Here is a 25,781-nt window from a genome sequence, read left to right as displayed (position 1 = left end):
CTCGCCTCCTCCTCCCCCTCCTCCGCGCCCTCCCCACTCGCCTCCTCCCTCGCCCCCTCCCCCGTGCGAGGTGTGCGCTTCGGGTAAGATCCCGTTGTGTCCTGTGACCTCTAATCCAACAGCCCTCCCGCTTCACCTCATCTCTAGGTCCTAGCCCTGCACACTTTCAGCCCCTAAAACAGTACACCATCTCACGGCTCATGCCTTGACTGGACCGGTTTCTCTTTACCGCGTCCTGCCAACTGTCATGTCGCTGTCCCGGCCTTCCGGCTAATTTCCATCGCCCTTACCTTAGACCCGTTTCCCCCTCCCCGCGCTTCCCCGCCCGCAGTTCAGATCATCCCGCCCGCCGTCACGCGCCCGGGCCAGAAGCCCACCTGGGGCAACACCGGTGCAGCCGGCCTGCCCAACTGCCTGGACGTCGCGAACATCATGACGGACACGCTGAACATTGCTGCCGAGGACGCCGACGCGCGTATGGTGTGGCCCTTCGAGTACCGCGATTGCATCACTGAGTACGGCGCCCAGAACCCCAGCGTCGTTGTGAGTACAAAGCTGGGAGTGACGCCTTGTTTTGTGGTTCTTTTGGTTGCTGGTGAGCTCCTATCAGTCCTGCGGACGCCAAGCTGCCAATGACTGATGCCCGAAGCTTGACTTGACAGTCGACTCCCTCGCGCCCGATTTCACAGGTGTGCGGCACTTTCTTGTCGGCAGAGGACGGCGCGCTGCTGCAGGACGAGATCAACGACCTGCTGGAGCTCATTCTGTCGGAGGTCAAGGTGAGAACTGTTTTGGATTGTTTGCGGCTGCTATGAGGCAATGGATGGCCGACAGGGCCGACAAAGATTGCATCACATAGCTCCCAGCCCTCCGGTCTGCATGTAACTGACCGCGCTTTCTCTGTCTCGCGCATCCCTCTTCGCAGGGCGGCGAGTCTTGCCCGCCCCGTCTGTCGGGCTACACTCTGCTCGCGACAATCGAGCCCGTGGACGGCTCGCCCGACTGCCTGAGCGGCACCAGCAGCAGCGCCTGCGCCCCCGAGCTCACCCCCGCGCCGCCGCCGCCCGTGCAGCTGGTGCAGGTGTGTGCGCCAGCGCCAGCGCAGACACAGTAGACGCAGGGCATGGTATTACTCGTCAGTGTGCCACGCGCGTCTCCTGGTGGCGCACCTATCCCTTCCTCATCGCGATCTTGGCACACAGTCACGCACGGATGCCCGTGCGGATTACAACTGGTGGTGTGGGCGCTTGCCTAACCTGCTCCTCTTCCCCCGCTTTTCCCCGCCCGCCCTGTGCAGACCCACACCTGCCCCCAGTCCACCACCAACGTGCCCTTCATCCTGGACGCTATCACCCAGAGCTCCGGCACCGACACCAACGGCAGCCCGGTGCAGGTGTTCTGCACCACGGTCAAGTCGCAGAGCTGCTCCGCGAGCTCGGCCTGCTGCAGGATGGACTTCGCCAAGGTGCGTTGAGTACATCTGCGTATAAGAGTGATAGAAGCTTTGTGGCAGACCACGCTGCGCTAGCGGATTTGTACCGTATGCTGTGTCTAAAAGGCCATGCACACAACCCAACACTCACTGCTTCGCAGGTGGAGCTGATCGTTAACACCGCCTGCCGCTCCGACCTGCGGTACATCACCGTCAACGGTGAGAGGCAGGCATACAGCTGGCAGTTCTACAGCGAGTTTACCTCCCTCAAGTTCACCGGCCTGAGCAAGTGAGTAGCTGGGACCAGCAATTTATAATGCACAAAGGGGCCGCGTGGTTTGGGCAGGGTATCATGCTGCTTCGGCAACTGTCACGACGGGCAGTCACTGTAGGTCTGAGGCCCCTTGCACACGCACGTGGCGAGGATCGCCACGTCAACTTCTGGCTTAACGTGCCACCACTGCCACGCCTGCTCAACCCCTTACTACGCACATGCTGCACGCATGCGCAAACTCGTGCACGGGCATGTATGTTTCCTTGTGCCCTCTAACACACACATGCAATCCCTCCACACAGGCTGAGCCCCGTGGCTGGCTCCACGCTGTGCTGGGCGGTGCGCGCGGGCGGCTGTGCCTCCACATCGTCCTTCTGCTACAAGGGCGTGTGCCAGGCCAACGCCTTCAGCAGCGACAACAAGTGCTGCCCTGCCAACATCATCTAAGCGAGCGATTCTTAGTATGCGTGTGCTCAAATCATACTGTGCCTGTGACAAGTGCGCGTGTCAATGCGTGTGCGTGTGTCTATGCCAAAGGGACCCAGCAGGTTACACAAGGGTCCCGATCAAGATTTTGGCTTCCTGTGATACGTGACGATCATTGCGTGCGTGCATAAAGTACATCGTCTTCACCACGCAGCCGCGGCTTCCGTACTGCGCGCGCGTACAGCCAGAGCTTGTGGTATTAGTAATGCCAGGTATAAATATGAATGTTGCTGTTGGGGGACGTGTTGGCCAGCGGCGCTGCAGACAGCCTTGGCTGTCTGTTGTACGCCAGCTGCATTGAGCAGGTTGGCTTACTCGCTACGGGTTATTCGTCACAGGGCGTCGTCAATGCCTTATACGCGTTTGGTTGACCGTTGGGCGCGTGAGAGGTACTATGTGACCGCTGCGCAACTGTGAGTCTTTACGCATCGCATCATTCATCCACACGCTCAGCTACCATATTCTGGTTTTTGGCCCCTTAACGCACGAATAGGCCCATGAAAGGCCGCGGCGCGTATGTAAGGGGCCCGTAGCTGAAACGAGTGTTAGGGAACGCTGTTTGGCGCAGGAGGGCTTTACCTACAGCGGCAACCGCCGCATTACGTCGACAGTCCTCTAGAGCTGCTATCTATTAAACCTACAAAGCCCAAGCTGGCTATGTCACACTTGTGGAACGTGGTGCAGGAGTACGTTTGCATTTGTCCCTGCGTCTGTGTGTTTTGGTGGGTCACCGTGTGCATACGGCACTAAAGGGCGCGTGTGCAGGCCGCGCCCCTGGCTAGCCGTGTCCTAGCCTTTCGTTGCTGACGGTTGTCTGTTGTGCGGGCATGCGTGATGTGTGGCGCGGTAAGGTGTGGAGTGGATGCGGCGCTAAGTGCGCAAGCATCAGAGGAGTGAGGTGACGCCGTGAGGGTATTCATACATTCTATGGTGTGATCCTCCAAGCCACTTGCCGCCAACCGCTAGCTGCACTCAGACAGTTCTCGCTGCTTGTTGTCATAGGTAGAATGCGATCGGGTTGCGTTGACCCGCGTGGTTCTGCGGCCTCGGGTTCTTCCAGACGATGTCCCCTGCTGAAGACATACGTGGCTTGTTGCGGGCCATCGCCTATTATGCTGCATGAAATGCTGTAAAGCGAGGACTGTTCACTTGTTGTGTCCAGGCACCGAGCCCCTCCATGGGCCCCTGCACCGGAAATAGACGGGTGATACGGCCAACGCTCTTGCGCCAGCATTCGCCGGTGTGTGTGTGTGTGTGTGGGGGGGGGGGGTTAACGTTGAACCAATCCCGTAAGGTGGGGGGTAGAGGGGCTCTTGTGCTGGCGCAAGATTTGACGACGCCTGCTGGCTCTTAGTCACTGCGTCACAGCATGACAGTGGTGCGTCGAGGGCGTGTGGCCATCTTGATATTGGCGTGAACACAGCTGGCGACTCACAGCCTTACTGTGTCCTAGTCCGACATAATGTGCCTGCGCCGGATCATAATCTGTCCGCAATCCTGCCTGTCCCTGTTTGGCTGTTTCTCGCTCCGGCCGAGCGCCTGCACCTGGATATGCAAGCCCTAGGTTACAGGAAGTCAGGAAGGCGGAAGCAGCTCAGTGACAGGGCGTGCATCTTCAAGGGGCAGGCGCTGGCCCGGACCCTTTCCTCGTGTACGGCATCAAGGGGCCCCAAATGCCTCCCCATCCCCCGGGAAGGAATAGTTGACATAGTTTGTGAGATTCGGGGACCATATTCAGCCCCGGCGAAAATTCACCCCCGGAAAGCCTGGGAATTGCCCGAGGGCCTGCAATCGTGGAATCGTGTTCTTGCCGCTCCCCCGCTGCTCCCCGAAGATGCAAGCCCTGTCATTCGGACGCTGCTGACACTGCTGCAAAGCAGCCTGCAGTGGCGAGAATTACCGGTACTGCAAGGCTCGCCGACATGCGCTGTTTATCCGGTCGCATCCGCGTCCCCGGCCAGTCCTTTGCATTCCCGGCAACTGCAGCAACCGTGGCTGTTACCGTGTTACCGTGCCCAACCCATCCCCCCGGTTCACGTGAATCAGTACATTTACCTGCGTTCAACACAATTGGGCAGATATCAACGGTCCCCTGAGACTTAGCAGTTAGCACTCGCGCGGGTGACATAGGAAATTGCCACAAATGTGCGAGGCTGCGTGTATATGCTTCAACAGGCGATTATGTATGCTGATTACAAGCAAAATCAAATAAATCAATGCGGTGAATAAAAGAAGACGGTGAAACCGCAACATGGCCGGCGACGAGAAGTGCCTGGTGGACGTTGTGGTTGCTTTTCCCGAGTTCTACCGTCGCCTAGATGCAGCCAGTGCCGCACGGCTAGCGACGACATGTAGGGCGGCTCGGACAGTCTTCTTCTCCTCATGCACGCGCGTTAGGCTTCGCTCTGGCCAGGCGCCGCTACTGTCGGAGGGATCCATTAAGAAAGAGAGGGAAGCGTTCCGGAAGGTTTTGGAGAAGAGCAAGAGCAAAGCCATCGACCTGGTGCTGGGAGGCTTGGCGACCTTGTTGGACCGAGGCTGTCACCCGACCGAGGTGGAGTTGCAATGCGACTACAACCTGCCTGCCTCTGCTATACTGTGAGTGGATTAACGCACGTATTATCACGGGGGGGGGCGAAAGCCGCGTCGGGCCGTGCTGGCGGGGACCGTGGCTGGCAGGGTTGTGGTTACAGGTATCAAGCCCGGATCCCCACGTATGCGAGCCACGGGCGCGGTTGACCCGCTTACCTCCGTACTACATCCCACTCGCTACACATCATCACTATCATGATCATGATCATCCCTATGTGACGTTTGTCATGCTCCACCTCACCCAAGGCTCCCGGTGGCCCAGCACTTCGGCGGCTGCTGGCTTACGCGGCTTGCTGTGCATCTGGCGCACCTGCCGCGACTCGCACCCTGGACCCCGAACCAGTGGGGCAAGGGCGGGTCGCCAACGGTCTGGGCCCAGGCCTCTCGGCCGGATTTCCACTTCAGCCCAACCCTGGGCCTGCCTGCGCCTGCGGCGCCAGCCGCTGAAGGTGCCGCGGCGGCGGAGGCAGCGGGTGTGCCAGGAGGCGGCAGGGGCGGCGGGCGCGGCCGTGGCGTCCGAGGGCGTGCAGGCGGAGGCCGCGGTGCTGCCGGCGAGGCGCTGGTTGCTGCTGGCGGCGAGGGAACGGCGGCTGCGGTGGATGCGGGACGCGATGGCGGCTGGGCGGTGCAGCTGGCGGCCGCGCTGCCGCACCTCACATCCCTCAGTCTCCACCTGGACGCAAGCGATGAGGTGTGTATGCCACTCAGTGCGGCATGCCCAGTGCTGCAACCCCACTTGCTGGGGCAGTCACCACACTTCTGTGGAAACTGGCCCGTTCAGATTGCACAACCCGGCATGGTTTCGTCTGCTGACGCCCAGTGCTCCTCTTGTTCCACAGTCCCCTTGCAGCTGTCCCGTAACCAACTAAATGCGTCCCACATACACAGGAGCGCGCGGCGGACCCGCTACTCCGTGCCGTGGGCCCTGGCTTGACGGAGTTGGAGCTGGCATGCGGGTGGAACAGGCGCCTGCCGCCTTGCTTTGCGGGGGCCGACGTCGCCACCACCTTTGCCAGGTTGGCCGTGGCGGGGTGGCAGAGTTGGGGCACACTGTACTGGTAGCCAGGCGTCAGTGTAGTTCTGGGAGCATTCGGTCTTGTCACTGAGGCTGGGTTTGGCATTGCCGGCTGGCCGGACTGTTGCGGTTGCGGTTGCGGTTGATAGGCTGCCTGCTAGCTCCCGGCGCATATTGCATCTGGGGTGATACACGGCCTTAGTCCGCAATCGCACCGAGTGCAACGTGGTGCTGCCCGGAGCTCCGAAAACACATTTCTCATATGTATGACTTTGTGTCAATCCGCCCGCTCCTCTCCGTCCCCCTGACTTCCTCACCGTGGTTGTAGGCTGCGGCGGCTGCGGCTGAGCGCGCTGCTCAACGGCCTGACGCCCGATGAGGACGACGCGACCTGGGGCCCCTGGCAGGACCTCTTCCCCGTTTCGGGTGCGTATGTGTATGTGTGTGTGTGTGTGTGCGTGTGCGCGCGCATGCATGCGTGCGTGCGTGTGTGCGCGTGTGTTAGCTGCTGGCCTTGAATTGGAGGCCTCCCTTGTTGAGGTGGATCTGGGCCGGGCATGTTCAAACGTCTCATGCCGTATCCCTGTCGTTCCACGCCTCAGCGGAGACGACTGTCGTGGCTCTGGCCCGGCTGCCGGGGCTGACACACCTGGACCTGCAGAGCGCGCCCAACGACATGTATCACTTCGGTGTGCGCCGGCCTGAGGAGGTGGGTACCATAGCGGGGCAACAGCAGCGGTCGCAATAGCTCTGTAGCGGTGATGCCCAACCAGCATGCTGTGCATGTATGGGCCTCTGCTTGTGTACGGCCTGTCTCTTCCCGAAGTCCTCAGGATCGATCCCGGGTTACCATACGCTACTAACCGTCTCTCTGTCCTTGCACCACATCCCCCTCGCGCTTGACCTGCATCCATGCACATCCTTGCTTCCTTACAGCCCCCTCCGTCTCGGTTACGGTATTTTGAATTTCTTTTGGAATCGACAGCCCGCCCTCCCCACATACGGCCCCGCCGTGTGAACTGCCGAACACTCGCGACAGGAGCTGGAGAGGTTGCACGACCTGACCTCCCTCGCGACCCTTCGCCTGGACATCATCTGCCCCTCAAACGAGGACGTGCGCCCGCAGTGGAGCTTCCGGCCCACACACCACTACTTCCTGTGAGCGAAGCTTTAGCAACTGTTTGCGCGCGACTTGTATGTGTCATTACTCCTGAGTCCTGACTGTCACCAAATCTGTCAGAGCGGAGTGCTACTCAGGTTGCTGTGTTCGTCTGGCCTGTATCACATCCGTGCCAGGTTTGTTGTGCCGTGCAATTGCCACACCGGCTCATGTATCATGCGGTGGCTTCTTACCCATCCTTCCCGAGTCTGGACATCGCGAGCGCGCCGCCAAACGAACCATCCAACCAACCAACCAACCAACCACCACCAACCGAACAAAACGTACACAACGAACACAGGTCCTGGGTGATGGCGCCCATGCTGGTGTGCCTCACACGCCTGGTACACCTGGACCTGCCCAGCGCGCACGTCCGTGCCTCCGACCTGCCCCACCTGGCCTCCAGCCTGGTCTGCCTCACACGCCTCAGCGCCCTGGGGCTAGCCACGCCCGGCGTGGCCCACTGCTCGCGATGGTGGGAGCGCCGCGGGCTGCGCGGCGGCGCCGGCGGCTTCGCGCAGCGGCCGAGGCTGGTGGGCGGGCACGGCGCGCTGGGCGGAGGAAGCAGGGGTGGTGGTGGTAGCGCTGCTGGTGGAACTGCAGAGCCCAAAGCTGCCGAGGTGGCGAAAGGCAAGGGAGGCAAGGCAGGCAGGGGAGGCAAGGGAGGTAGGGGAGGCAAGGGAGGCAGAGGAGGAAGGGGCAGGGGCAGGGGCAAGGGCAAGGGCAAGGGCAAGGGCAAGGCAGACGCAGCCGCCGAGGCAGAAGCAGAGAAGATGGCTGCTGCTGCTGTTGCGGAGGCTGCTGCTGCGGAGGCTGCTGCAGCTGCTGAGGAGGCTGCGGAGACTGCGGAGACTCATGCGGTGGCAGCTACTGATGCAGAAGAGGCGACTCAGGAGGCAAGGGAGCTGGCGGCACTTGCGGCGGAGATGATTGCGGTGCCGCTGCCGCCCGCACTGCAGCTGCTTGAGGTGAGCACTTGAGAGGAGAAGGCGGAGTGCGCGCGGAGCGTTGTGATCCACCTCACCTGCCATGCCGAGTCCGTGGTCCCCAACCCTGTAGCCATTCTTCAAATATACTCCGCTTGCAGTGCAGTCCCGCGCACTCTGGGTTTGCTCCCCGTTGTCCCCCTTATGACGTCGACCGCGCATGCACACAACCTTGTGCTTTCATACACACACACACACACACACACACACACCCATCCCCCCACCCATCCACATCGAACACTCGCATGCACCATCCTGCGTTTTTCCTTCCTTCGTGCTCTCCCTAACACACACAATCAAACACACGTGCGCCCTGCAGGTCAGCTGCCGGCTGCCCACGCTGCACCTGGCTGCCTCGCTGGCCGCCCACCCTCGCGGCCCGGTGCGGCTGATGCTGGCACCCACGGCGCCGCCGCCCGCGCCCCACTGCGCGACAGCCGCCAGCCAGGTGCGTAAGGGGCGAGGGGGGGGGGCTGTAAATACCAGCCCAAACTAAACCAAAACCAACGAAAACGAGGGGAGTGCAGGCAGAGGCGTTAGTTGCAAGCGGGAGGGGGTTGTAAATACCAGCCTAATCTACCTTACACCAAACCAGGGGGATGGAGCGGGCGCACGGGGTGCAGGAGGCGCAAGGGTTTGCAGCGGCGCAAGGAAGGGGAGTACAGGCGCTGCAGTGTGAGGTGGATCGCGTGGGGTGAAAGCATGTTGCATGGCTGAGGTACGCCAGGAATCCTGACGCCAGAACAGACACATCGGCATCCATGCCGTGCCTTTGCGCTCTTGGTCTCGCGGCTTGCACTCACTGGCTTATTGCTGGCTACCTCGCGGCTTTTGGCACCCTCGATTTCTTAGCATGGATCCCGCTGAACCAGTTGTATACGTCTACTAATCTAGCAACTTTCTCCCGGGTTTGTGGCGCGCAGGCGTTCTGGGACCCCCCGCACCTCCACGCCTACCCCTCTTTTGATGAAGCCCGATGGGCTGCGGAGTCCGTTGAGGCCGAGGAAGACTTCGCGGCGATTTCGGATCTCGACGAAAAGGCAAGTGATGCCGGCCACGGCCAGAAGCCGTGCAACGGCGGCGCCGCCGGCCCTGGCGCCGCTGGCCGCCGCAGTGGGGGCGGCGCGGCCGGTGGCAGCTGCAGCGGGAGTGGCGGCGGCGTGGGGGCGCACACCAGCCGGGTGTGGGCATCACCGCTGTCGCTGTTGGGTGGAGTGGCGGCGCAGTACGACAACATGCTGCCGCTGCGGATCGTGGAGCAGGCCTCGGCGGCAGCAGCAGCAGCAACGGGGGCAGCAGCTGCAGCGGCAGGAGCGGCTGCAGCAGAGGCGGCGGCAGTAGCAGTGCCCGGAGAGACCTTTCCGGGCGTGGTGGAGACGCTGCCGTGGCTGGCGGCGGCGGCGCGTGTGGGGGCTCGCGTCATCCGCGCGGCGGCGGAGGAGTGGCGGCAGGCCGGCGAGCGGCAGAACTGGCTGCGAGCTGGCGGCGGCAGCACGGAGCAGCCTGCAGGGGCCGCAGCGGCGGTGAAAGCGGCGGCGCCGGCGGCGGAAGCGCCGGTGTCGGGGCAGGCTGCCGAGGAGGCTGCTGTCTGCGCCGAGAAGGCTAGCGGTGGCGGTTGGCGGCTGCGGATCACTTCAGTGTCTGTGTACGAGGGTCTGCATCGGTCTTGTGACGATGCGCTGGTGCGACCTGGGGAGGTCAACGCCGCCTCGGTCCCTGGCGGCGGCGCTGCCGGTTGTGCAGGTGGTGGTGGCAGCGGCGGCGGCGGCGCTCGCCGCGCAGGGCAGCGGTGGCGGCGCCGCCGGCAGGCGCCGCTTCGCGGCGCTATTGTGTATGGCGCTGGCAGCGATGACCTGGACGCTTTCGAGGACGGTTTTGGCGACCACCTTGATGAGTTTGATCACGAGCTTGACGCGTTCGATGATGGGTTGGATGATGGCTACGGCGGTGGCGGCGGGTTTGGAGGCGGCGGCTTCGGTGGTGGCGGCTTTGGCGGCGGTGGCGGAGGCATGGGGCTGATTGGCGAAGCCATCCGTATCGAGCGCGGTGACAGTGATTTGGATGACTTGGGCGGCGGCGACGGCGGTGGCGGTGACGGTGGCGGTGCGGCAGCCATTCCCGACATCCTCGGCCAGGAGAGCTTGTACGACGACGGTTGGTACAATGAATTTGAGGCGTACGGCGGGTGGGATGGCTATTACGACATCCAGGACTGCTACGGCAGGTCCCGGCAACGGCGGCGGCGCGACATTTACCGTACGGCCGACGGATCCGGCAAACCGGAGCGCTGGGAGTACGAGCAGCGCGCACAGCGCTCCGCGGACCTGGAGCCGCTGCCTGCCGTACAGGGCCGGCACGGCAGCTGGCTGGCGGCAGTTGCCGACGTGCTGCGGCCGTACTTCTGTACGGAACGCAGCGGCTCGGCGGCTAGCGACATTGACGAGGTGTATCGCTCGTACGCTGGCACGTTCACTCCTCCCAAGCCGGCCGCCAACAATGGCGGCGGCAACGGCGGGCGTGGCAGGCGCGGTGGCGGTGGCAGTCACCATGGTCGCGGCTGGGGCGGCGGCGGCGGCGGCTGTGGGGTCCGCTGGGACCTCGGCGAAAGCCCCCTGGCCCACAGCCTGCTGCAGGGGGTGGTGCTGCGTGCGATGGACGTGGCGGCGCTGAGGGGCGTGTGGCCCGAGGCCGACCTGCGGGTACGGTGTGGCGGGTGGCGTCCATGGGCAGGCTAAGGCTAATCAGATTGGCTTGGTTACAAAGGGACCTGCTGACGCAGTTCACGAGCCAGCTAATCAGGCGATCTGCACATTTGTTTCGTCGATCGTTGCCCGTTTGTCTCGCCTCACCTGACGGTGCCCACCCCTTGCTGGCCTCTGTTTCCACACCCACCATTCCACCGACCCGATATCGCAGGTGGCATCCAAGATCCGGACGGCAGCGCAGCACGCCGCGCGCTCGACACCCAAGACTGTGGTGCAGCTGGAGGGGCACACGCTCCGTGACGAGGCTGAACTGGAGGACCCGGAAGCACAGGCGCGGGCAGAGGCAATTGAGCGCGAGCTGACCAAGGCCGCGAACGTGGCGGCGGCGGCAAGGCAGCAGGCCAAGGCGCAGGCCAAGAAGCAGCAGAAAGTGCACCTCAAGGCGCTGATGGCGGGGGCAAAGGCGCAGGCGGGTAGTGCTAGCGGCGCCGGTGGCGCTGGCGGTGCTGGTGGCGCTGGTGGAGCTAGTGGCTCGGGAGGCGGCAGGCCTGAGGGCAAGGCCGCTGGAGTGGCGCACACAGGCCAGGGTGGCAAAGGAGGGGCCGGAGGCAGTGTGCCGCCGCCAAAGCAGAACGGCGGCGCCGCCGCCACGGCGGCCAGGGGCGCAGCCGGCAAGGCACCGCTGACCAAGGCAGGCGCCAAGGCAGCGAAGGCGGGGCAAGCCGCGCGAGCGGCACAAGCCGCAGCGCCACTAGCAGCGCCTGGTGCGGCAAGAGGTCCGCCTTCAACACCTGCGGCCGCAACGGCACCGGCGCCGGCGCAAAAGCCAGCGGCAGCAGCAATCACGGCGCCGACGGCGAACCAGGCACCAGCAGCAGCGAAGTCCGCACCAGCAGCGGCGGGTGCGGCAGGGGTGGCAGGGGCGGCAACAGCAGCAGCAGCACCGGCGGCCAAGCCGGCGCCATCCGCCCAGACATCAAAGGCGGCTCCGAACGCGGGGTCTGCACCAGCAGCACGCAAAGGACCTGCACCCGCGGCGGCCTCCGCGGCGGCGCCAGGCAGGGCCCAGCCAGCGCCTGCTCGCGCTGGCAGCGAGCGTGGGCACGGCGGCGGCCAGGGTGGTGGCGGCGAGCGCGGCGGCGGTGAACGCGGAGGCGGCGAGCGCGGCGGCTTTGGACGCGGAGTCGAACGCAGAGGCGAACGTGGCGACGAACGCGGAGGCGGATCCGCCAACAGAGGCGGTCTGTCGCGGCCATCTCCGCCGCGCCCATCAGCCTCTGCGCGCCACCCGGCCCGGCCTTTGACCCGCTCGCGTTCCCGTTCACCAGGCCGCGGGCCCCGAGGGCCGCTGCCTCCCCGCACCGGCTCTGCTGGGTCTGGCCGCGGGCGCCGCTCGCCTTCGCCGCCGCGCCGGGCGCGCCCTGCCTCACCGGTGCCGCGTCCGGGCCGGCGGTCCCGCAGCCCTGAGCGCCGCTACCCGCGGCGGTCGCGCAGCCCTGAGTACCGGCGCACGCGGCGGTCGCCTAGCCCTGAGCACTGGCGCACACGGCGGTCACCCAGCCCAGGCCGGCTGCCCCGTGGCCCGCTGCACACGCACCCGCACACTGAAGCCCACCCGCCTTGCAAGCGGCCTCGGGGCCGGTCGCGTTCACCGCCGCCGTCAGTGCGCGGGGGGTCTGGCACTGGCCGCGGCGGCACGCCGCCGCGCCGCATGTCGCCGCCGCCGTCACCGCACCGGCGCAACCACCCAGGGCCCAAGCCCTTGCGCCGCTCAGCCTCTCCTAGAGGAGGCACAGGTAGTGGCGGCCGGCGTGGCAGCCCGAGGCCCTACGGTGGAAGCCGTCGCAGCCCTGTGAGGCCCGTCGCCCGGCCTCGCTCCCGCTCCCGCTCCCGCTCTCCGCCGCGCCCGCACCCCAAGGGGCCGCCGCAGCCCGAACGCATGCAGCGCTCACACAGCGGCGGCAGCCTGCACCGAACGGGAGGCGGTCCAGCACCGGGGCAGCGAGAGCGGCGCTCGCCCTCGCCGCCGCCGCGCAGCCGGCAGCAGCAACTACCGTTGCAGCAACCGCCGCTGCAGCAACCACTGTTGCTGGGCCAAGCGGGGGCAGGAGTTGGGGCGGTAATAGGAGGAGGGGTTCCTGTGACAGGGAACGGCGGTAGCGGTGGCAGCGGCGGGTTTGTTACCGGAGGATACGGCGGCCGACTGCTGCTGCCGGTACTGCCGCAGCAGCCCCCGCACTCGCACCAACACCAACACCAGACCCCGCTCCACTACCAGCAGATGCCGCCTGCGTTGCATGAGCAGCCCCCACCGTACTGGGGAGTGCCGCACCAGCAACCACACCACCAGCCGCCGCCGCACCACCCCCCGCCCGCACTTCTTCACCACCAGCCGCCATACCACCAACAGCACCAGCCGTACCAGCAATACCAGCATCTTGGGGGACCGCCGCCACCGCAGCGGCAGGGCCCAGGCGGCTGGGCGCCGCCGCCGGCCCCCGGCGGCGGTTGGGCCGCGCCGCCGCCTGGCATAGGCTACCCGCCGCCGAGCCACGCGCCGCCACCCTCGGGCTGGTGGTAACCTGGTTCTGTAGCCCGCACCATGGTCGCGTAGACCGTAACATAATAGGAATGAATGTTTGGTGTCAGATATCACGATGGCTCAAATGACACGTGCGTATTGATTGTGAGTTCGCCCAGGCTGTGGCAAGACCAGGGTGTGAGGGCGTTTGAGGATGTGTGAGACCGATGGCGTGCCATGTTGGGGGACAAATGTTGACTTCTCCGGAGCGAAGTATGAGCGTCGGAGAAGGCAGGTTCTCACGACGATTAAGTGGGTATGGCACGGAGTGCCGTACGAGGCGCTATTGCTCCTCCAAGTAGCGCAGATGCTGCTGGTAGCAGCATCTGCCGTTTGTCTCTTTCTATCGTACAGTACTTTTATGCCTTGTTTTTGCTTTTATGCCTGTTTGGTTGCTTTCCGCCCGCCCACCCTTGGTCTGCCGGTGGGAGGCAACTGAGAGGCGCCTAACGGCCACTAAGTTGCTGGTGGGAGGCAACTGAGATACGCCTAATGGCCACTAGGTCAGCACCGACTGTGGGGCTTGCCTGCTTGCTTTGTTGCTTGTAACGTTGAGGAGGGACAAGGGGTCTGTGGGATTCGGGCATGTGCTCCGGGAGTATCCTGGGGCTGAGGGCGGCCAGGCAAGGCTTTCGACGTGCACTGGTGGAACGTTATACCATACCGTACTTGGCAGCAGCGCTGGCTCTGGCGCTGTGTGGGCATGGCTACCGGCCGGGTTAAGCCCCACTGGGACTTCCACGGGCCACTGACGTGTCAGGCGCCATTCAGAAGGTCCCTGCATGCCATGCGTGCCAGGTTTGGCAATGACCTGCTGCGCTTGCTTATCGCCCCCACGCACCCATCCCACAAAGCAGGGGCAGCTGGTGAGCGCACATAGCTAGCCATGAGCTCCACAGCTCAGCACACGGCCACACGCACAAATCAGGCCTCCCCCCGTACGCTGCTGAGTCACACGACAGCACAAGTAGTGAGTAGATTGACAGCACAAGTAGGGATGGAGTAGATTGCCGTATGGACTGCTGCCCGGCGCCCGCAGGCTGCTGGTCCTATATCCTCATGTTGCCTGTTGGCTCCTAGTTTGCCTAGAGCGGCCAGTTTGACTGATGCGTGCACTTCTGAAAGTAAGAATGCAACCCGCACGCCCATCCTCCCCAGCCAGCTACCCATTTACTGACTCAGTTTAACAGCGCAAGGAGTCCTGACCGCCTCCGTTCCTTCTGCCCATTCATCACCTGCCTTTCTGATAAGGAGTCTTGAGCGCGCGTGGCGTGTCTTTGGACAGAGCGACAGTAGTGTCCAGAAATCCTACCCAGCTGCCGTATCCAGCAATCAGCAGTAGGGATTTGTATTAGCGTCCCTGGTTCCCCAATCCAACCCACCAGCCAAGGATTCAACCCATTGCTAACTCCCGAGCTGTCTAGGTCTTCGCTGCTCTGCCTCATCCCCACAACCCACCCACCATCATCCCCCACCCACTCTTGCGGACCGAGGGCGGCTGCACGACATGTCTTGCCGCGGAGGCTGACTTCTACGGCTCCAGGCCTGTTCCATTAGTATAACTGATTGAGCTAGACTACATGTGGGACTGTAGCGTGAGGCATACATTGGCAAAGAAGCCTTCTTATTACAGGTTCATTCTTGCACGTTCTTCTAGGGTGAGCCAGTCCTGCATAGGCTGAGATAGACCTTTACCTTGGATAAAGGGGCTGCACACACGCAAGGGACAACAAACACTTTTCCCGTCTCAAGCCTCTGACGCGTGGAGGCATATACACGAACATACCATCTCTACTGCCCGTATTAGGAGGTCCATTCCAGCAACAATATCAACACACACGCCAAGCCGCAAACTGCAACCCAAACTGCGAAAGAAACAGAAACGTTTGAGAAGGGGGAAACAAAAGGATGGATGCACGCATGCCGTGATGAAACTGATAGGATGGCGCTAAGAACGATATTGATGGACAGATATACCGTAAACATCTTGTGAAGGAACCCCAGAAGCGTCACTTCACACGTGCCAACTAAACTCACGCAAAATTGCGTGCGCTGCTGTACGAGTTGAGCATGATGTGCAGATGGTTTCAGATCGTGCAAACCACGATCCGCGGTGTGTACTACAAGCGGCCTCAGACGGCCGATATGCAAGCGAAGCCCAGGCAAAGAGACACTAACTGTGCAAAGAATGTCCGTCTCACATTCAGAAACATCGTGACGTCTTCATAATCTCCGTACGGTACTGCTGGGCAACGGTTACGTGCATCACACTGACCGTGCAGACCGCGCACGATGAGAAAGCAGGGCGGAAATCAAATACCCCCAGTGCCCAGAGGCATGACAGAACGTGCATGCAATCATTCTAAACACTACGTCACCTTTCATATAGCAAGTATGCTTGAAACACCATGCTTTATATGCAACATGATCATCAAGGCGCATACTCATCACAGGACGAACTATTCACAACGCAAGGCAAGATGGAGAAGAAAACAAAGAATTGCAGCAGCGCTTACGCCTGGTGCTGGTCGCCAGCACTGCTGCCGCCGTCGCCGGTGCTGCCGCTGCTCGCAGCACCCGGCCGCAGGATCGCCGCCAGGCCGCGGCGGCGCCGAGTCGGCAGCAGACCTGTGCCGCGCTTCTTGGAATTGAGTTCTGACAGGCCGCTGTTGCGCTTCCTGTAGCGCCAGATGCCGCCCACCAGCAGCAGCGCCACGGCGTTGCTCACCAGCACGCAGACAGCCAGGCTGATGTAGGGGTGGCTGCGCAGCCAGTGCACCAGACCGCCGGCAGCGGCAGGCTGCTGCTGCTGCTGCTGCTGGGGTGTCACAGTGGCGGAGGCGGCAGCGGAGACAGCGGCCGGGTTCACCAGGTGGCGGCGGTTGGTATCCATGCCGCCGCGACCGCCCTCCTCTGCACCCGATACCACAACGGCTGCCGCCGCCTGCTGGTTAGCCGACACGCCGTCTGCCTCCGAGACTGCTGTCATGTGCGCCAGCAGCTCCTGCGCCTCCGTCGTCGCCTGCTCACTCGCCGCCAGCAGCTTCGCCTGCTCCCGCTGCGCCTCTGCCACGGACGCCTCCCACGCTTGCGCCAGGCCCATACGCGCCGCCCTCGCCGTTGCCGCCGCCCGCACCGCGCGGAGCTCCTCCTCACCCGCGCCCTCAAGCAGCTGGTCGTCGATGCCCTTCTCGGCAAAGACGCGGCGGAGCTGCGCGAAGTTGGCTGCCAGCTGGGTGGACAGGCACGAGCTGTTGTCGCGCGCTGCCGCCACCAGCTGCACGGCAGCGGCGGCAGTCTCCTCGGCACTGCCGCCCGTCGCCTGGAACTCGATGACCTGTGTGCATGTGTGTATGGGAGTGATGGTGTGTGTTTGTACGTTGAGCTTGTGTGTGTATGGGTGCATGTGTGTGTTGTGTGTGTGTGTGTGTGTGTGTGTGTGTGTGTGTGTGTGTGTGTGTGTGTGTGTGTGTGTGTGTGTGTGTGTGTGTGTTGGTGTGGGTGAGATTGGCGCGACTGGGTGTGTGGCGTTCACATGACATGGGAGAGTGCGCCAGGAGCGAGGTGGGTGACAACACCCAGCCCCAAACACCCAGCAGCCAGGGACCACACATACTCGTTCCTTTGCCAACCGCCAGCCAGCACTCAGCCAGCACCCACGCCCCAGCCACCACAAACCCACGTCCCCAGCCAGCACCCAGCCAGCACCCACCCACCCAGCCACCCACCCCCACGCACGCACCATGCTCAGCAGGTCCTCATCCTCCAGCAGGTCAGTGGCCTGCAGCCGCCCGCGCGCGCTGGTCATGGCCGCCACCGCCGCCAGCGCCTCGCCGCTGGCGGTGCAGCTCTGCAGCACGCCGTCCACGCGGGCCAGCAGCTGCCGCCGCGCCTCCATGCGCTGCTCCACAAGGGCCTGAGAAGGGAGGGAGGGAGGGAGGCGGGCGGGCGCCGGAGGATGGGTGGGTTGATGGTTGGGTTGGTGGGTGGGCTGATGGGTGGGTGATGGGTATGGGATACACGCAGAGGCGAGCATGCGCATGCGACACGTAGCAGCGGCAGGCTGCGGACTGGGGACCCGAGCGCACTGTGTACGGGTCCACTACTACCAAACATGTGAGCCACTCGAATGTGCAGGTGCAATGTGGCCAGACCATGTCACCAGCCCACCCGCTTCCCCCCATGTACATTCCTTGACTGTGCTCCCTAACACAGCAGCTGCGTGTACACACACACACAAACGCCGCCCTGACCACGCACACACACATGCAGGTGCCCACCTCCAGGCTCTCCGCCGCGGACTCGTCCCGCAGCGCCAGGCGGTTGACCAGCTGCACCGGCAGCACCCCCGAGCGGTCGGCGAACAGCAGGCGGCGCGCCGGCGTGGGCAGCGGCCCCAGTACATAGTTGAGCGTCACGGGCGCCTGCGCGGATAGGGTCGGGTGTGGGCGGGTTGGCGGGTTGGCGGGTTGACCGCGAAGGGATCGGCTGGGCTGGGCAGGACAGGAAGGTGTATGTGCGGAGGCAATGTATGGGGCCGTGACCGAGAGATCAGCAGTAGGCCTTTGGCCGTAGTCAAGCAAAAGTAGCAGAATCCCTGGTATCCTGGTAGTACCGTAGTGTTTGCTCACGTTTGCGGTGAGCGTGCCGGTGGCGAAGGTGAGGTTGATGGCGCGCGGCACGGCATTGCCCGCCAGGTCCTTGACGTTGAGCAGCTGGATGGTGACGGTGCGGTTGGGCATGAGCGCCGTGGGGCGGTTGATGGAGTCCCAGTGGAAGTTGATGCGGTTGCCCGAGCACGTGGCGTACAGGTCGGCTGGCGGGCAAGGGCGGGGGCGGGGGCAGGGGCAGGGGGCGGGGGGCGGGCGGAGAGGGTGAGATGTATGGACGGTGGCGTAGCCACGGGCAGGATGGTGCGGCGGGCCGGCTCGGTAGGGCAGGCAGGCAGGTAAGCAGGGTCCAGGCGGGATGCGCGACATGCGACTCCTACCCCTCCGCTCCTTTGCGTCTCCGTTCTTACTAGGCATACCGTATCGGAGACAGCCTCCCCCGCCCCGCCCCCCGCCCCGCCCTCCACTCACTGCTGGGGATGATGAAGGTGCTGCCTGCCGAGTCGCGCTGGGTGGCCACCACGCCGAAGGCGAAGGGCTTGCGGCAGTCCAACGGCTCAGTGAAGTCCACGAACAGTTGGTCTCCCGGCACGTACGACATGTTGGGCCAGGCCGAGAAGCGGCTGGGCACGGGCGGCGCCTTGTCCACCAGCAGGGAGATGGAGGGGCCCTCGTAGCGGCTGTCGGTGCCGCCGCCCACCAGGATGTCGCAGTACGCCACGTAGCGCAGCAGGTACTCGCCGTCCACCACAGAGGCCTGCGGGGGAGGGCGGAAGGTGGATGCGTGGATGGTGTGCGTGTGTGTGGGTGGGTGGGTGCGTGCCGTACGTGCCGCGGGACGGACGCGGGTGTTGCTGTGAATCGCCTTGAGCCCCCCCCCCCCATGCGGCGGCAGGGGAAACGGTCTGCTGCTTCATAGAGCTAGCACCATCACGCGCAGAGACAGCAGGCCCTGCTGCTACCCACCGGCGACCAGTCAAAGGTGGCGTAGCCGTAGGCGGGGTCCTCGATCTTGCTGAAGTCCACCCGGCTGCCGTTGAGGTAGCGCACCGGCAGCCAGATGCCGCCGCCCGAGACCACGTTGGTGTACTCGATGATGATCTGAGTGTGAGGCAGGTGGAGGAGGTAGGTGGAGGGGTCAGATTTCGTGTGGAAGAGTCGGGTTTGATCCGTGTGAAGGGGAGCGAGTGGGGGCCGGAGGCCAGGGAAGGTGCGTGCGTGGCGAGCTGGGTGAAGGACGCACCGAAGTGGTGCCGTTGGTGCCGTTGAGGCGCGGGTGGGTGTTCCATTTCTGGATGGAGTATGCGGGGTTGAAGACCTTGAGCCGGATGGTCTGTGGAAGGCAGGGAAGCAGGGCACACGGGCATGTAGTCATAAACGGCGTGGAGGTGGCGGTGTGAAGCTGCAGGCCCGCGTACGTAGAGTACGGTCTTACCGCACTCGCTGGCGGCAATAGACAACGGCGGCTACATGGTACAATCACACCAGCGCGCTTCAAACACCCACAACCACACCCATCCCACCTTGCTTGCTGTAATGTCGCTGAGGTTGTAGATGAGGGGCTGCTGCTGCGGCCACTCCTGAGGAAGACACGGGGGCGCGAGTAGGTGGGGAGTTATGTTACAGGTGGTGAAAAGTGAATCTAGTGCATCGCGGTTCCATTCGGCGCTTCCCACGCACTGTGACCCATTGACACGCATGTGTGGCACCAGGACAGTCCTAAAGACGTACACTTACTTGCGGCCACATGACAGCGGGGCAGGGGGTGAAGCATTGCAGCGTGAGGGGCGTACGCGACAGCTCGGCTGCAGGGAGGGGCAAGGGCGGTCAGGCGCTGAGACGGCGTGCAGCAAGGGGAACGGGCCATGTGCGCCTGGGCACACCTGCTGCTGTCACTTCTGTCTCGCATAGTATGTGGCAGCGGACGATAAGCCAACTAATTAGGCCAATGCTCTCAACCAATAAGACGTGGTCCACACGTTCAAGCTAGCTAGCTAGCCCCGTGCGCTCTGAGGAAATACCAAGCTTCAAGCTACACAAACAAGTAGAGCCGCTGTGAGCAACCAACTCACAGCTGTCACAGGTGGACTTGGCGACGATGTCGATGCTGGCGGAGGGGTAGCGCGGGCCGCATTTGGCTGACACCAGGGCGCGCGTTTGTGCGGCGAAGGGGCCGCGCAGGCTGAACCCCACGGGCTCGATCCACGGCGCCCCCATCAGCTGGACGTACATGGATTGGTTGTTGGTGGCCAGGTCGGGGCCCAGTTGCAGCTCCACCTGCATGTAGGTGTGTCGATCGATGCGACGTGTGGCGTTCAGTTTCGCGGGCTAGTAAATTACACAATGAGTGAATGACTGCCGGCCGTGCATGGTGTTATGGGAGCGTGGAGTGGGCGGAAGGTAGGGGGCGGCAGCCGCAAGTGGATGTGTGTTGATTGCGGGCGGCGGGCATGTGACCGCCTCGGTATGGCGACCCTTGCGGCCCTCAGTGTGCCGCTCTGCCCTCTCCCAGCTACTCCCACGAACGGAACACGAAACACGCAAGCACACACTTCACCCGCTCCCACCTGCTCGTCTGTGCCGGACTGGTTCTCAATCAGCAGCTCGTACAGCGCCTCTGTGCCCTGCTTCACGTTGAACTGCAGCAGGCACAGCAGTGTGGCAGCGGTGTTCGTGCGCCGGGTGCAGGTTGTTCAGGTGTATATGGGTGAAACGTAGCTTGGTCCCAAGCTGTACACAGCTGTGCACACCTTGCCACGTAGAACGTGCCATTCAAGCAGTCACCCGACCGCATACCAGCACCAGCAGCGCCCGCACCTAACCCCCACCGCATGCGCACGCACGCGCCTATTAATGTAATACCCCATGCATCGCGACTGAAGCCAGCCACTAGGATCGATGGCCCACGTACCTGTACATTCTGGCCGCCCAGCACAGACACCGCCGCGCCTTCACGCTGCAGCGTGCCGTGCTCGTATGGGCACTTGCTGCGGCCTGGATGCACACGCACACGGTTGTAGGTGTGAATAACGGGTAGGGCCATGTATGGAGTGCGGTGGGGCTGTGTGGGGCTGGGCAAGCAGTGGTGCACCACACGCCGAATACTCCTTCCTGCTCCACACAATCCGAGTGACAGTCACCCCAGCCACCTGCAGCTCCCAGCGCTCACACACAGACGCTCATCCTGCACCCAACCCAACCCGATGCCCGACGCTCTCACCCGCAAGCAGCTCGAACATGGGTGTGCCGTACGCCATGTCGGGTTTGACTTTGACCAGGAAGGAGTCGCCCACGTCCTTGTCCTTGAGCGTGAAGCTCACGGTGCGCTCGCGGTCCGTCTCCTCCAGCCTGCGGTAGTGGCAGGGTGACGAGGCGGCCGGAGGCGGAGGGGGTTAGGGATTCGTTCACATCACTTTAAGGCAATGTAGTAATCCATGGCAAGCGTGGCGGCGCGGCGGGCGGGGATGCACCCTGCTGGTGAGTGCCACGTACGTAGATAGGTGGAGGGACTGCTGGACTGTGAATGCGTGCGTGCGTTCACATGCAACTTAGGAACCGGGCAGCACGTGATTTTGTTCAAGCGTGTGTGTTCTTTTTGGCTTCCTTACGGCATGTGCGGTACACTCGGTTGCAAGTCAGGTACGGTAGTTGCTCCTAGGCCTCCAGGCTAGGCCTGCACTCACAGGCTGGAGTCGAACTCGAGCTCGAAACCGTAAAGGTTCTCATCCGTGGTCTCAATCCAGAACCCAACACCACCGCCTCCGCCGCCCTTCCAGCCAAACCTGCGGCAACGCACATGCGGCAGCGCACACAACAGCACGTGTCATTCGAGGTCAGTGCTGTTAGGCGCCCTTGCTCAGGACTGCATAGTGTGGGCACGTGCGCGGCCCTTTTCCTAAGACGCCGCCCTCCGCTTTCCCTGCCAGCCTTTTGTTGGGCAGTTTCCGTGCATTGCATTTACTTCCACACAAGCAGCAATACGGTATGCACGGGATCCATCCGTACAGCGCTCACATGTCCTTGAAGCTGATCTGGAACTGGATCTTGGTGCTGATAGTGCTCATGGTCTTAAAGCGGTAGCTGTAGCTGCCGCCACCACCGCTGAAGGACATGGTGTTGAACTGGACCCCGTACTTCTCTTGCAGGATGTCAACCTGCCATGCACATAAACATGCACAGGGCACAAAACACGCAAGTGTCATGAGGATGAGAATGGCGGCTTCAAGGCTGTGCAGCTCCGGAGAGTAGCGTGGGATAAAACGGAGCGGCCGCTCACTCTCCTCCGCCAGTGCTGCGTTCGGCCATTCCCGGTCAGCGCTGCATCCAGCTAACCGCATCGCGCCGTAGGGTAACATCCGGACACGCATTCACGGCACACCCGAAGCTGGAATGCAGCCCCTAACGCCACACCCCGCCCAGCCGCACATGTTTTCCGGTGGCGACGCCGCCCATGGCCGCCTTGGCGCGGGGCATCGCCACGATGTTGCCGGCCGAAGTGCTGTTATCCATGTACGCCTGAGTACGCAGCCTGCGTGGTACATGCAGTAGCAGCATGAGCAGCGGCCACAGCATCGTACTTACAACCGCAGCAAACAGCGGGCCGTCCTCTCACCAGGTTCAGTAAAACGTCAAGCCAGGCAGACAAGAAGCGCGCGTTGAATTTCGTAACAAGCACGGCTACGAAACATGCGGCTCGTTGTCACTTACATGAGCTGCGCGAGCTTCTCACTGCCTTCATAGTATCCCAGCTTCCACACTGGTGATTGCTCCAGCCGCTCTGGGTCAATGGAGCGGGCCTCAAAGGCATCCATGTGCCTGCGTGTCACATCACAAGCATCGTGAATGTCCATGCGTGTCATCCGCGCGTGGCAATGCGTAAATGATTGTGTACAGGTCGGTGGCAAGAGAATGGCGATGGCGCCTTTAGCTTTTTAAACCGTGCTCAAGCCACAGCTGGCAGTATATGCATGATGATCCACAACAGCATCCAAACAGTGCGAACCTGTCGGGGTGGTCGTCCAGCGTCGCCTGCCACACGCCTTCCACGGTGCCCTGCACCATTCCGTTGATCTCCTGGTCTCCCACCTGGGGGATGAGGGGAGTGGATGGGGAATGCGGGTGCCGAGGGCGAGGTAAGGCATGGGTGGACGACGGGCCAGCGGGAGATACTCGTTTGCGTAAATGCGTCATGTAGAAGCAGCAGGGATCATACCAGCCACCCTGCATAGGACGCTGGTCGCTTGTGGTCTGTTGTTGCGAGCGTGGGACGTGGGTTGATTATTTCCACTCGACGTACCACGTAGTTGGGAAAGCTCTCCTCCTGCTGCTTTGCCATGGTGTTCATCTCATCGTAGATTGTCATGACATCCTCCCAACCACGCATGCCCTGCGCAAGGAAGAGCGGAGGGGCAGCGTCAATGAAGGTAAGTGGCGGAATGTCACGGTTCATGGAAAGCAGGCACCAGTGTGCTGCATGCAGTCAAGTGCGGACCTGGTAGATGTTGGCGAGGATGTCGGGGCTCTGCTGAGCGGCCGGCTTGGACATCTCGGCGGCGTACTGCAGGTTGACCGGGAGCGAACCAACAGGAACAGAATGCAGGGGGATCAGGGCCGAGATGCGCGAGGATGTCTGGGATGGCTATACAAGCCGCCATTCCTCGCTCCAGGTAAATACAATGCATGCAAGGCCCCCAGGGAGTCACATCAATGCTTGTTTTATACGTACACGTTGCGCCGGCCCCAATCAAGTGCGCACACACGCGCGCCATGCCACCCCCAGCAGTTATAGTGCCTACGCGCGTGTCACATCCCCCGCATTACAACAAACACGCACACGTCGGCACCTACCTTGCTCGAGAGCTCGGGGATGACTACGTTGCGGATGTGGTGCACAGAGTGCCAGGCAGTGCCATGCATGTTCTCCTGCAGGTCCCAGCCTGCGAGGGAAGAATGGGAGTGTGGGCACGTAGAGTGGTCAGGTGGGTACAGCGACCGCAATTTGATGAAGGCGCTAGCTGTCAGCTGGATCAAGCTTGGCGCCGCTGTAGCATACATACACCTTGGTTGACAGCGCGCCTTATCAGGGAGGTGGGGAAGTGGTTGAGGTGCGGCGTGCTTGGTCGTCCGGTCCGCCTGCTAGCTATGTGAGCCAACTGTGCATTGGGGAAGGCGACACGTACGCACCGGGAATGCCCATGCGTGCCGTTGGTGTGCACGTGCGGGTGTCGAACTTCAGCTCATCCTGCAGGATGAACCTGTGAAGGGCGCAGCGGGCGAGTGCAGATACTTGGCTTAGCTGTCATCAACCCGAACCCAAACACAGCACCAAACGTAAGTGTTGAGCAACCCCTAATGTGTGGTTTTGCATTCACGCAAGCGAGGATGTCCACGTGAAAGTGCGGAAGCCAGGACGCATCGGCTGCCCCGCGCCACCACCCCGTGTCTACAGGAGCCACTGGCACGTATGGCTCAGAAACAGCTGAGACACACCGCTCCATGTGCACTACCTACACCACGTGCACTACCTACACCACGTGCACGCGACTCACATAATGGCGAACGTGGGCGCCAGAATCATGTCGCCGCCACCGTCGGTGAGCTCTGGGGTGGACTCCTCAGGCGTGCTGAAACCCTCCTCGCGCTTGATGGTCAGCTTGTAGTACGACTCCTCCTCCTCTGTATGTGGCGGGCGGGGTGAATGTCGAGTCATTGGCTAGGGAACAAACCACCCCTGATTAAAAGCTTTGGGATGGGCAGCTGGATGGGTGCAGCCAGCAGACGCTACAACTAATGCTGCCAGCAGCGAGCGCAAGCGGTGCAGAGTGTGAGGTGCGCGGGCAGCCCCAGCCACCACACACGGTAGGGCATCATGCATCCTGAGGGGACCCGGGGCAAGTGGTCTATCCGTGGCCCGCCGCAGCATTGCAACGCATGCCACGCCCCTACCTTCGTTGTACCAGGCCATATCAGTAAGCATGCCAGCCTGGCCTCGATCACGGATGGATGGCAGGCACACCATGTAACCCAAGCCCGCGCACGAGAGGATGTCCAGATCATACCCGACACCAATGTGCCGCTTGGCGCAGATGGGGTTCTGCAGCAAAATTAATGTTCAGGTTTGTCAGGGACTGGGCGGGGGTATTGCTGCTGCTGGTTGTTTGACACCCATCCTGCGGCCTGATGGGCGCAAATGAGCACTAGAGAAATTCAGAGCAGCAGGTCATTGTATTTACTGCGCCGATTGAGTATCCACTGGGGTACTGGCAGCACGACTTGACGTGCATGATCAAGCTCTCACCAGGCCACTGAAGCCGCCGGACCGCAACCTGAACTCGGCCTTGTCCTGGGGACGGTAGATGTCGGGGATCCTGGACGTCTCCTTGCCGAGGTGCTTGTAGCCAGGGCGCAGGCCGTAGGGGTCGCGGTTGAAGGCCACGTTCATGTCAATGAGGTTGACACTTGGCAGCATGGGGTCCTGCATGCAGCGAGTGAAGCGATGCACGTACAGAGTGAGAAGCTATCCGGGCGGGGAGCAAGGCAGCATAGTGAGCATTGCACGAGCCATGGACAAGCCTAGTGTCTTTGGACTTCCCTAGTGTACGGTTTTCTGGCCCCTGCCATGCACACGCGCATGGACACGACCTCCGCGTCAAGGCGTGGCTGGCCCAACCACGCACCTCCTCAACGGCATCCCGCGCATAGTCCCGCTGCTCCACCAGCCCAGCAAGCAGCTCGGCGCTCTCGTCTTCACCCAGGGTCTTCATTTCAGCAATGACGGCAGCCAGCGTGTCGGGGTCAGTCGGCCTGCATGCAAGTAAGAAAGCAACAGTCCAGATGATGAGTAAACGCAGACAATGCATCGTCATAATTAGTCTTCTAGCATCCCCAGGCCCAAAACCGACCCGTAAATTGGACGGCACGGCGGTGCTGGTGGCTGCAGAT

The 25,781-nt window shown here is 62.6% G+C and overlaps 3 protein-coding genes across 4 annotated transcripts in view; 2 read left to right on the top strand and 1 right to left on the bottom strand.

The window, feature by feature from the left end:
• CHLRE_10g451752v5 (uncharacterized protein) overlaps positions 1-3,843 on the top strand; it is a 7,386-nt gene extending 3,543 nt beyond the window's left edge. Inside the window, exons 9-15 of the mRNA XM_043066982.1 lie at positions 71-83; positions 337-543; positions 690-779; positions 926-1,081; positions 1,298-1,465; positions 1,594-1,721; positions 2,009-3,843. Of these exons, the coding sequence (XP_042920379.1) occupies positions 71-83; positions 337-543; positions 690-779; positions 926-1,081; positions 1,298-1,465; positions 1,594-1,721; positions 2,009-2,153 (907 nt within the window). The 3' untranslated portion in view covers positions 2,154-3,843. The remainder of the gene's footprint in view (positions 1-70; positions 84-336; positions 544-689; positions 780-925; positions 1,082-1,297; positions 1,466-1,593; positions 1,722-2,008) is intronic.
• A 94-nt stretch (positions 3,844-3,937) lies between these two features.
• On the top strand, positions 3,938-13,893 carry CHLRE_10g451700v5 (uncharacterized protein). Its single transcript, XM_043066981.1, has 10 exons — positions 3,938-4,790; positions 5,031-5,475; positions 5,673-5,800; positions 6,128-6,225; positions 6,402-6,508; positions 6,839-6,957; positions 7,260-7,926; positions 8,264-8,392; positions 8,868-10,643; positions 10,861-13,893. The coding sequence occupies exons 1-10, from the start codon at positions 4,444-4,446 to the stop codon at positions 13,228-13,230; spliced, it is 6,186 nt and encodes a 2,061-aa protein (XP_042920378.1). The 5' UTR covers positions 3,938-4,443; the 3' UTR covers positions 13,231-13,893.
• Positions 13,894-14,845: 952 nt separating this feature from the next.
• The window catches only part of CHLRE_10g451600v5 (uncharacterized protein), a 62,112-nt gene continuing 51,176 nt past the window's right edge, over positions 14,846-25,781 (bottom strand). For both annotated transcript variants that reach the window (XM_043066978.1, XM_043066980.1), the window contains 26 exons: positions 25,517-25,643; positions 25,138-25,314; positions 24,786-24,933; positions 24,389-24,515; positions 24,024-24,094; positions 23,688-23,776; positions 23,332-23,397; positions 23,137-23,226; positions 22,843-22,925; positions 22,548-22,655; positions 22,266-22,368; positions 21,855-21,994; positions 21,524-21,622; positions 21,061-21,188; positions 20,752-20,834; positions 20,408-20,479; positions 19,913-20,117; positions 19,578-19,645; positions 19,364-19,420; positions 19,084-19,173; positions 18,807-18,941; positions 18,312-18,597; positions 17,862-18,046; positions 17,511-17,654; positions 16,973-17,146; positions 14,846-16,567 (listed from right to left, as the gene is read on the bottom strand). In XM_043066978.1, the coding sequence (XP_042920376.1) occupies positions 15,743-16,567; positions 16,973-17,146; positions 17,511-17,654; positions 17,862-18,046; positions 18,312-18,597; positions 18,807-18,941; positions 19,084-19,173; positions 19,364-19,420; positions 19,578-19,645; positions 19,913-20,117; positions 20,408-20,479; positions 20,752-20,834; positions 21,061-21,188; positions 21,524-21,622; positions 21,855-21,994; positions 22,266-22,368; positions 22,548-22,655; positions 22,843-22,925; positions 23,137-23,226; positions 23,332-23,397; positions 23,688-23,776; positions 24,024-24,094; positions 24,389-24,515; positions 24,786-24,933; positions 25,138-25,314; positions 25,517-25,643 (3,880 nt within the window). In that variant the 3' untranslated portion in view covers positions 14,846-15,742. The remainder of the gene's footprint in view (positions 16,568-16,972; positions 17,147-17,510; positions 17,655-17,861; positions 18,047-18,311; positions 18,598-18,806; positions 18,942-19,083; positions 19,174-19,363; positions 19,421-19,577; positions 19,646-19,912; positions 20,118-20,407; positions 20,480-20,751; positions 20,835-21,060; positions 21,189-21,523; positions 21,623-21,854; positions 21,995-22,265; positions 22,369-22,547; positions 22,656-22,842; positions 22,926-23,136; positions 23,227-23,331; positions 23,398-23,687; positions 23,777-24,023; positions 24,095-24,388; positions 24,516-24,785; positions 24,934-25,137; positions 25,315-25,516; positions 25,644-25,781) is intronic.

The sequence above is a fragment of the Chlamydomonas reinhardtii genome, chromosome 10, assembly GCF_000002595.2.
Source record: "Chlamydomonas reinhardtii strain CC-503 cw92 mt+ chromosome 10, whole genome shotgun sequence".
Taxonomy (NCBI): Eukaryota; Viridiplantae; Chlorophyta; class Chlorophyceae; order Chlamydomonadales; family Chlamydomonadaceae; genus Chlamydomonas; species Chlamydomonas reinhardtii.
Note: the sequence above shows the minus strand (reverse complement) of the source record. Positions and strands in the feature narration are given on the sequence as shown.

Bases quoted from the DNA above. Each gene is read 5' to 3' on its own strand.
- CHLRE_10g451700v5 (XM_043066981.1), top strand. From the start codon at position 4,444: ATGGCCGGCGACGAGAAGTGCCTGGTGGACGTTGTGGTTGCTTTTCCC. The intron at 6,509-6,838 runs GTGGGTACCATA...CACTCGCGACAG, and splicing joins GTGTGCGCCGGCCTGAGGAG to GAGCTGGAGAGGTTGCACGA. The intron at 10,644-10,860 runs GTACGGTGTGGC...CCGATATCGCAG, and splicing joins GGCCCGAGGCCGACCTGCGG to GTGGCATCCAAGATCCGGAC.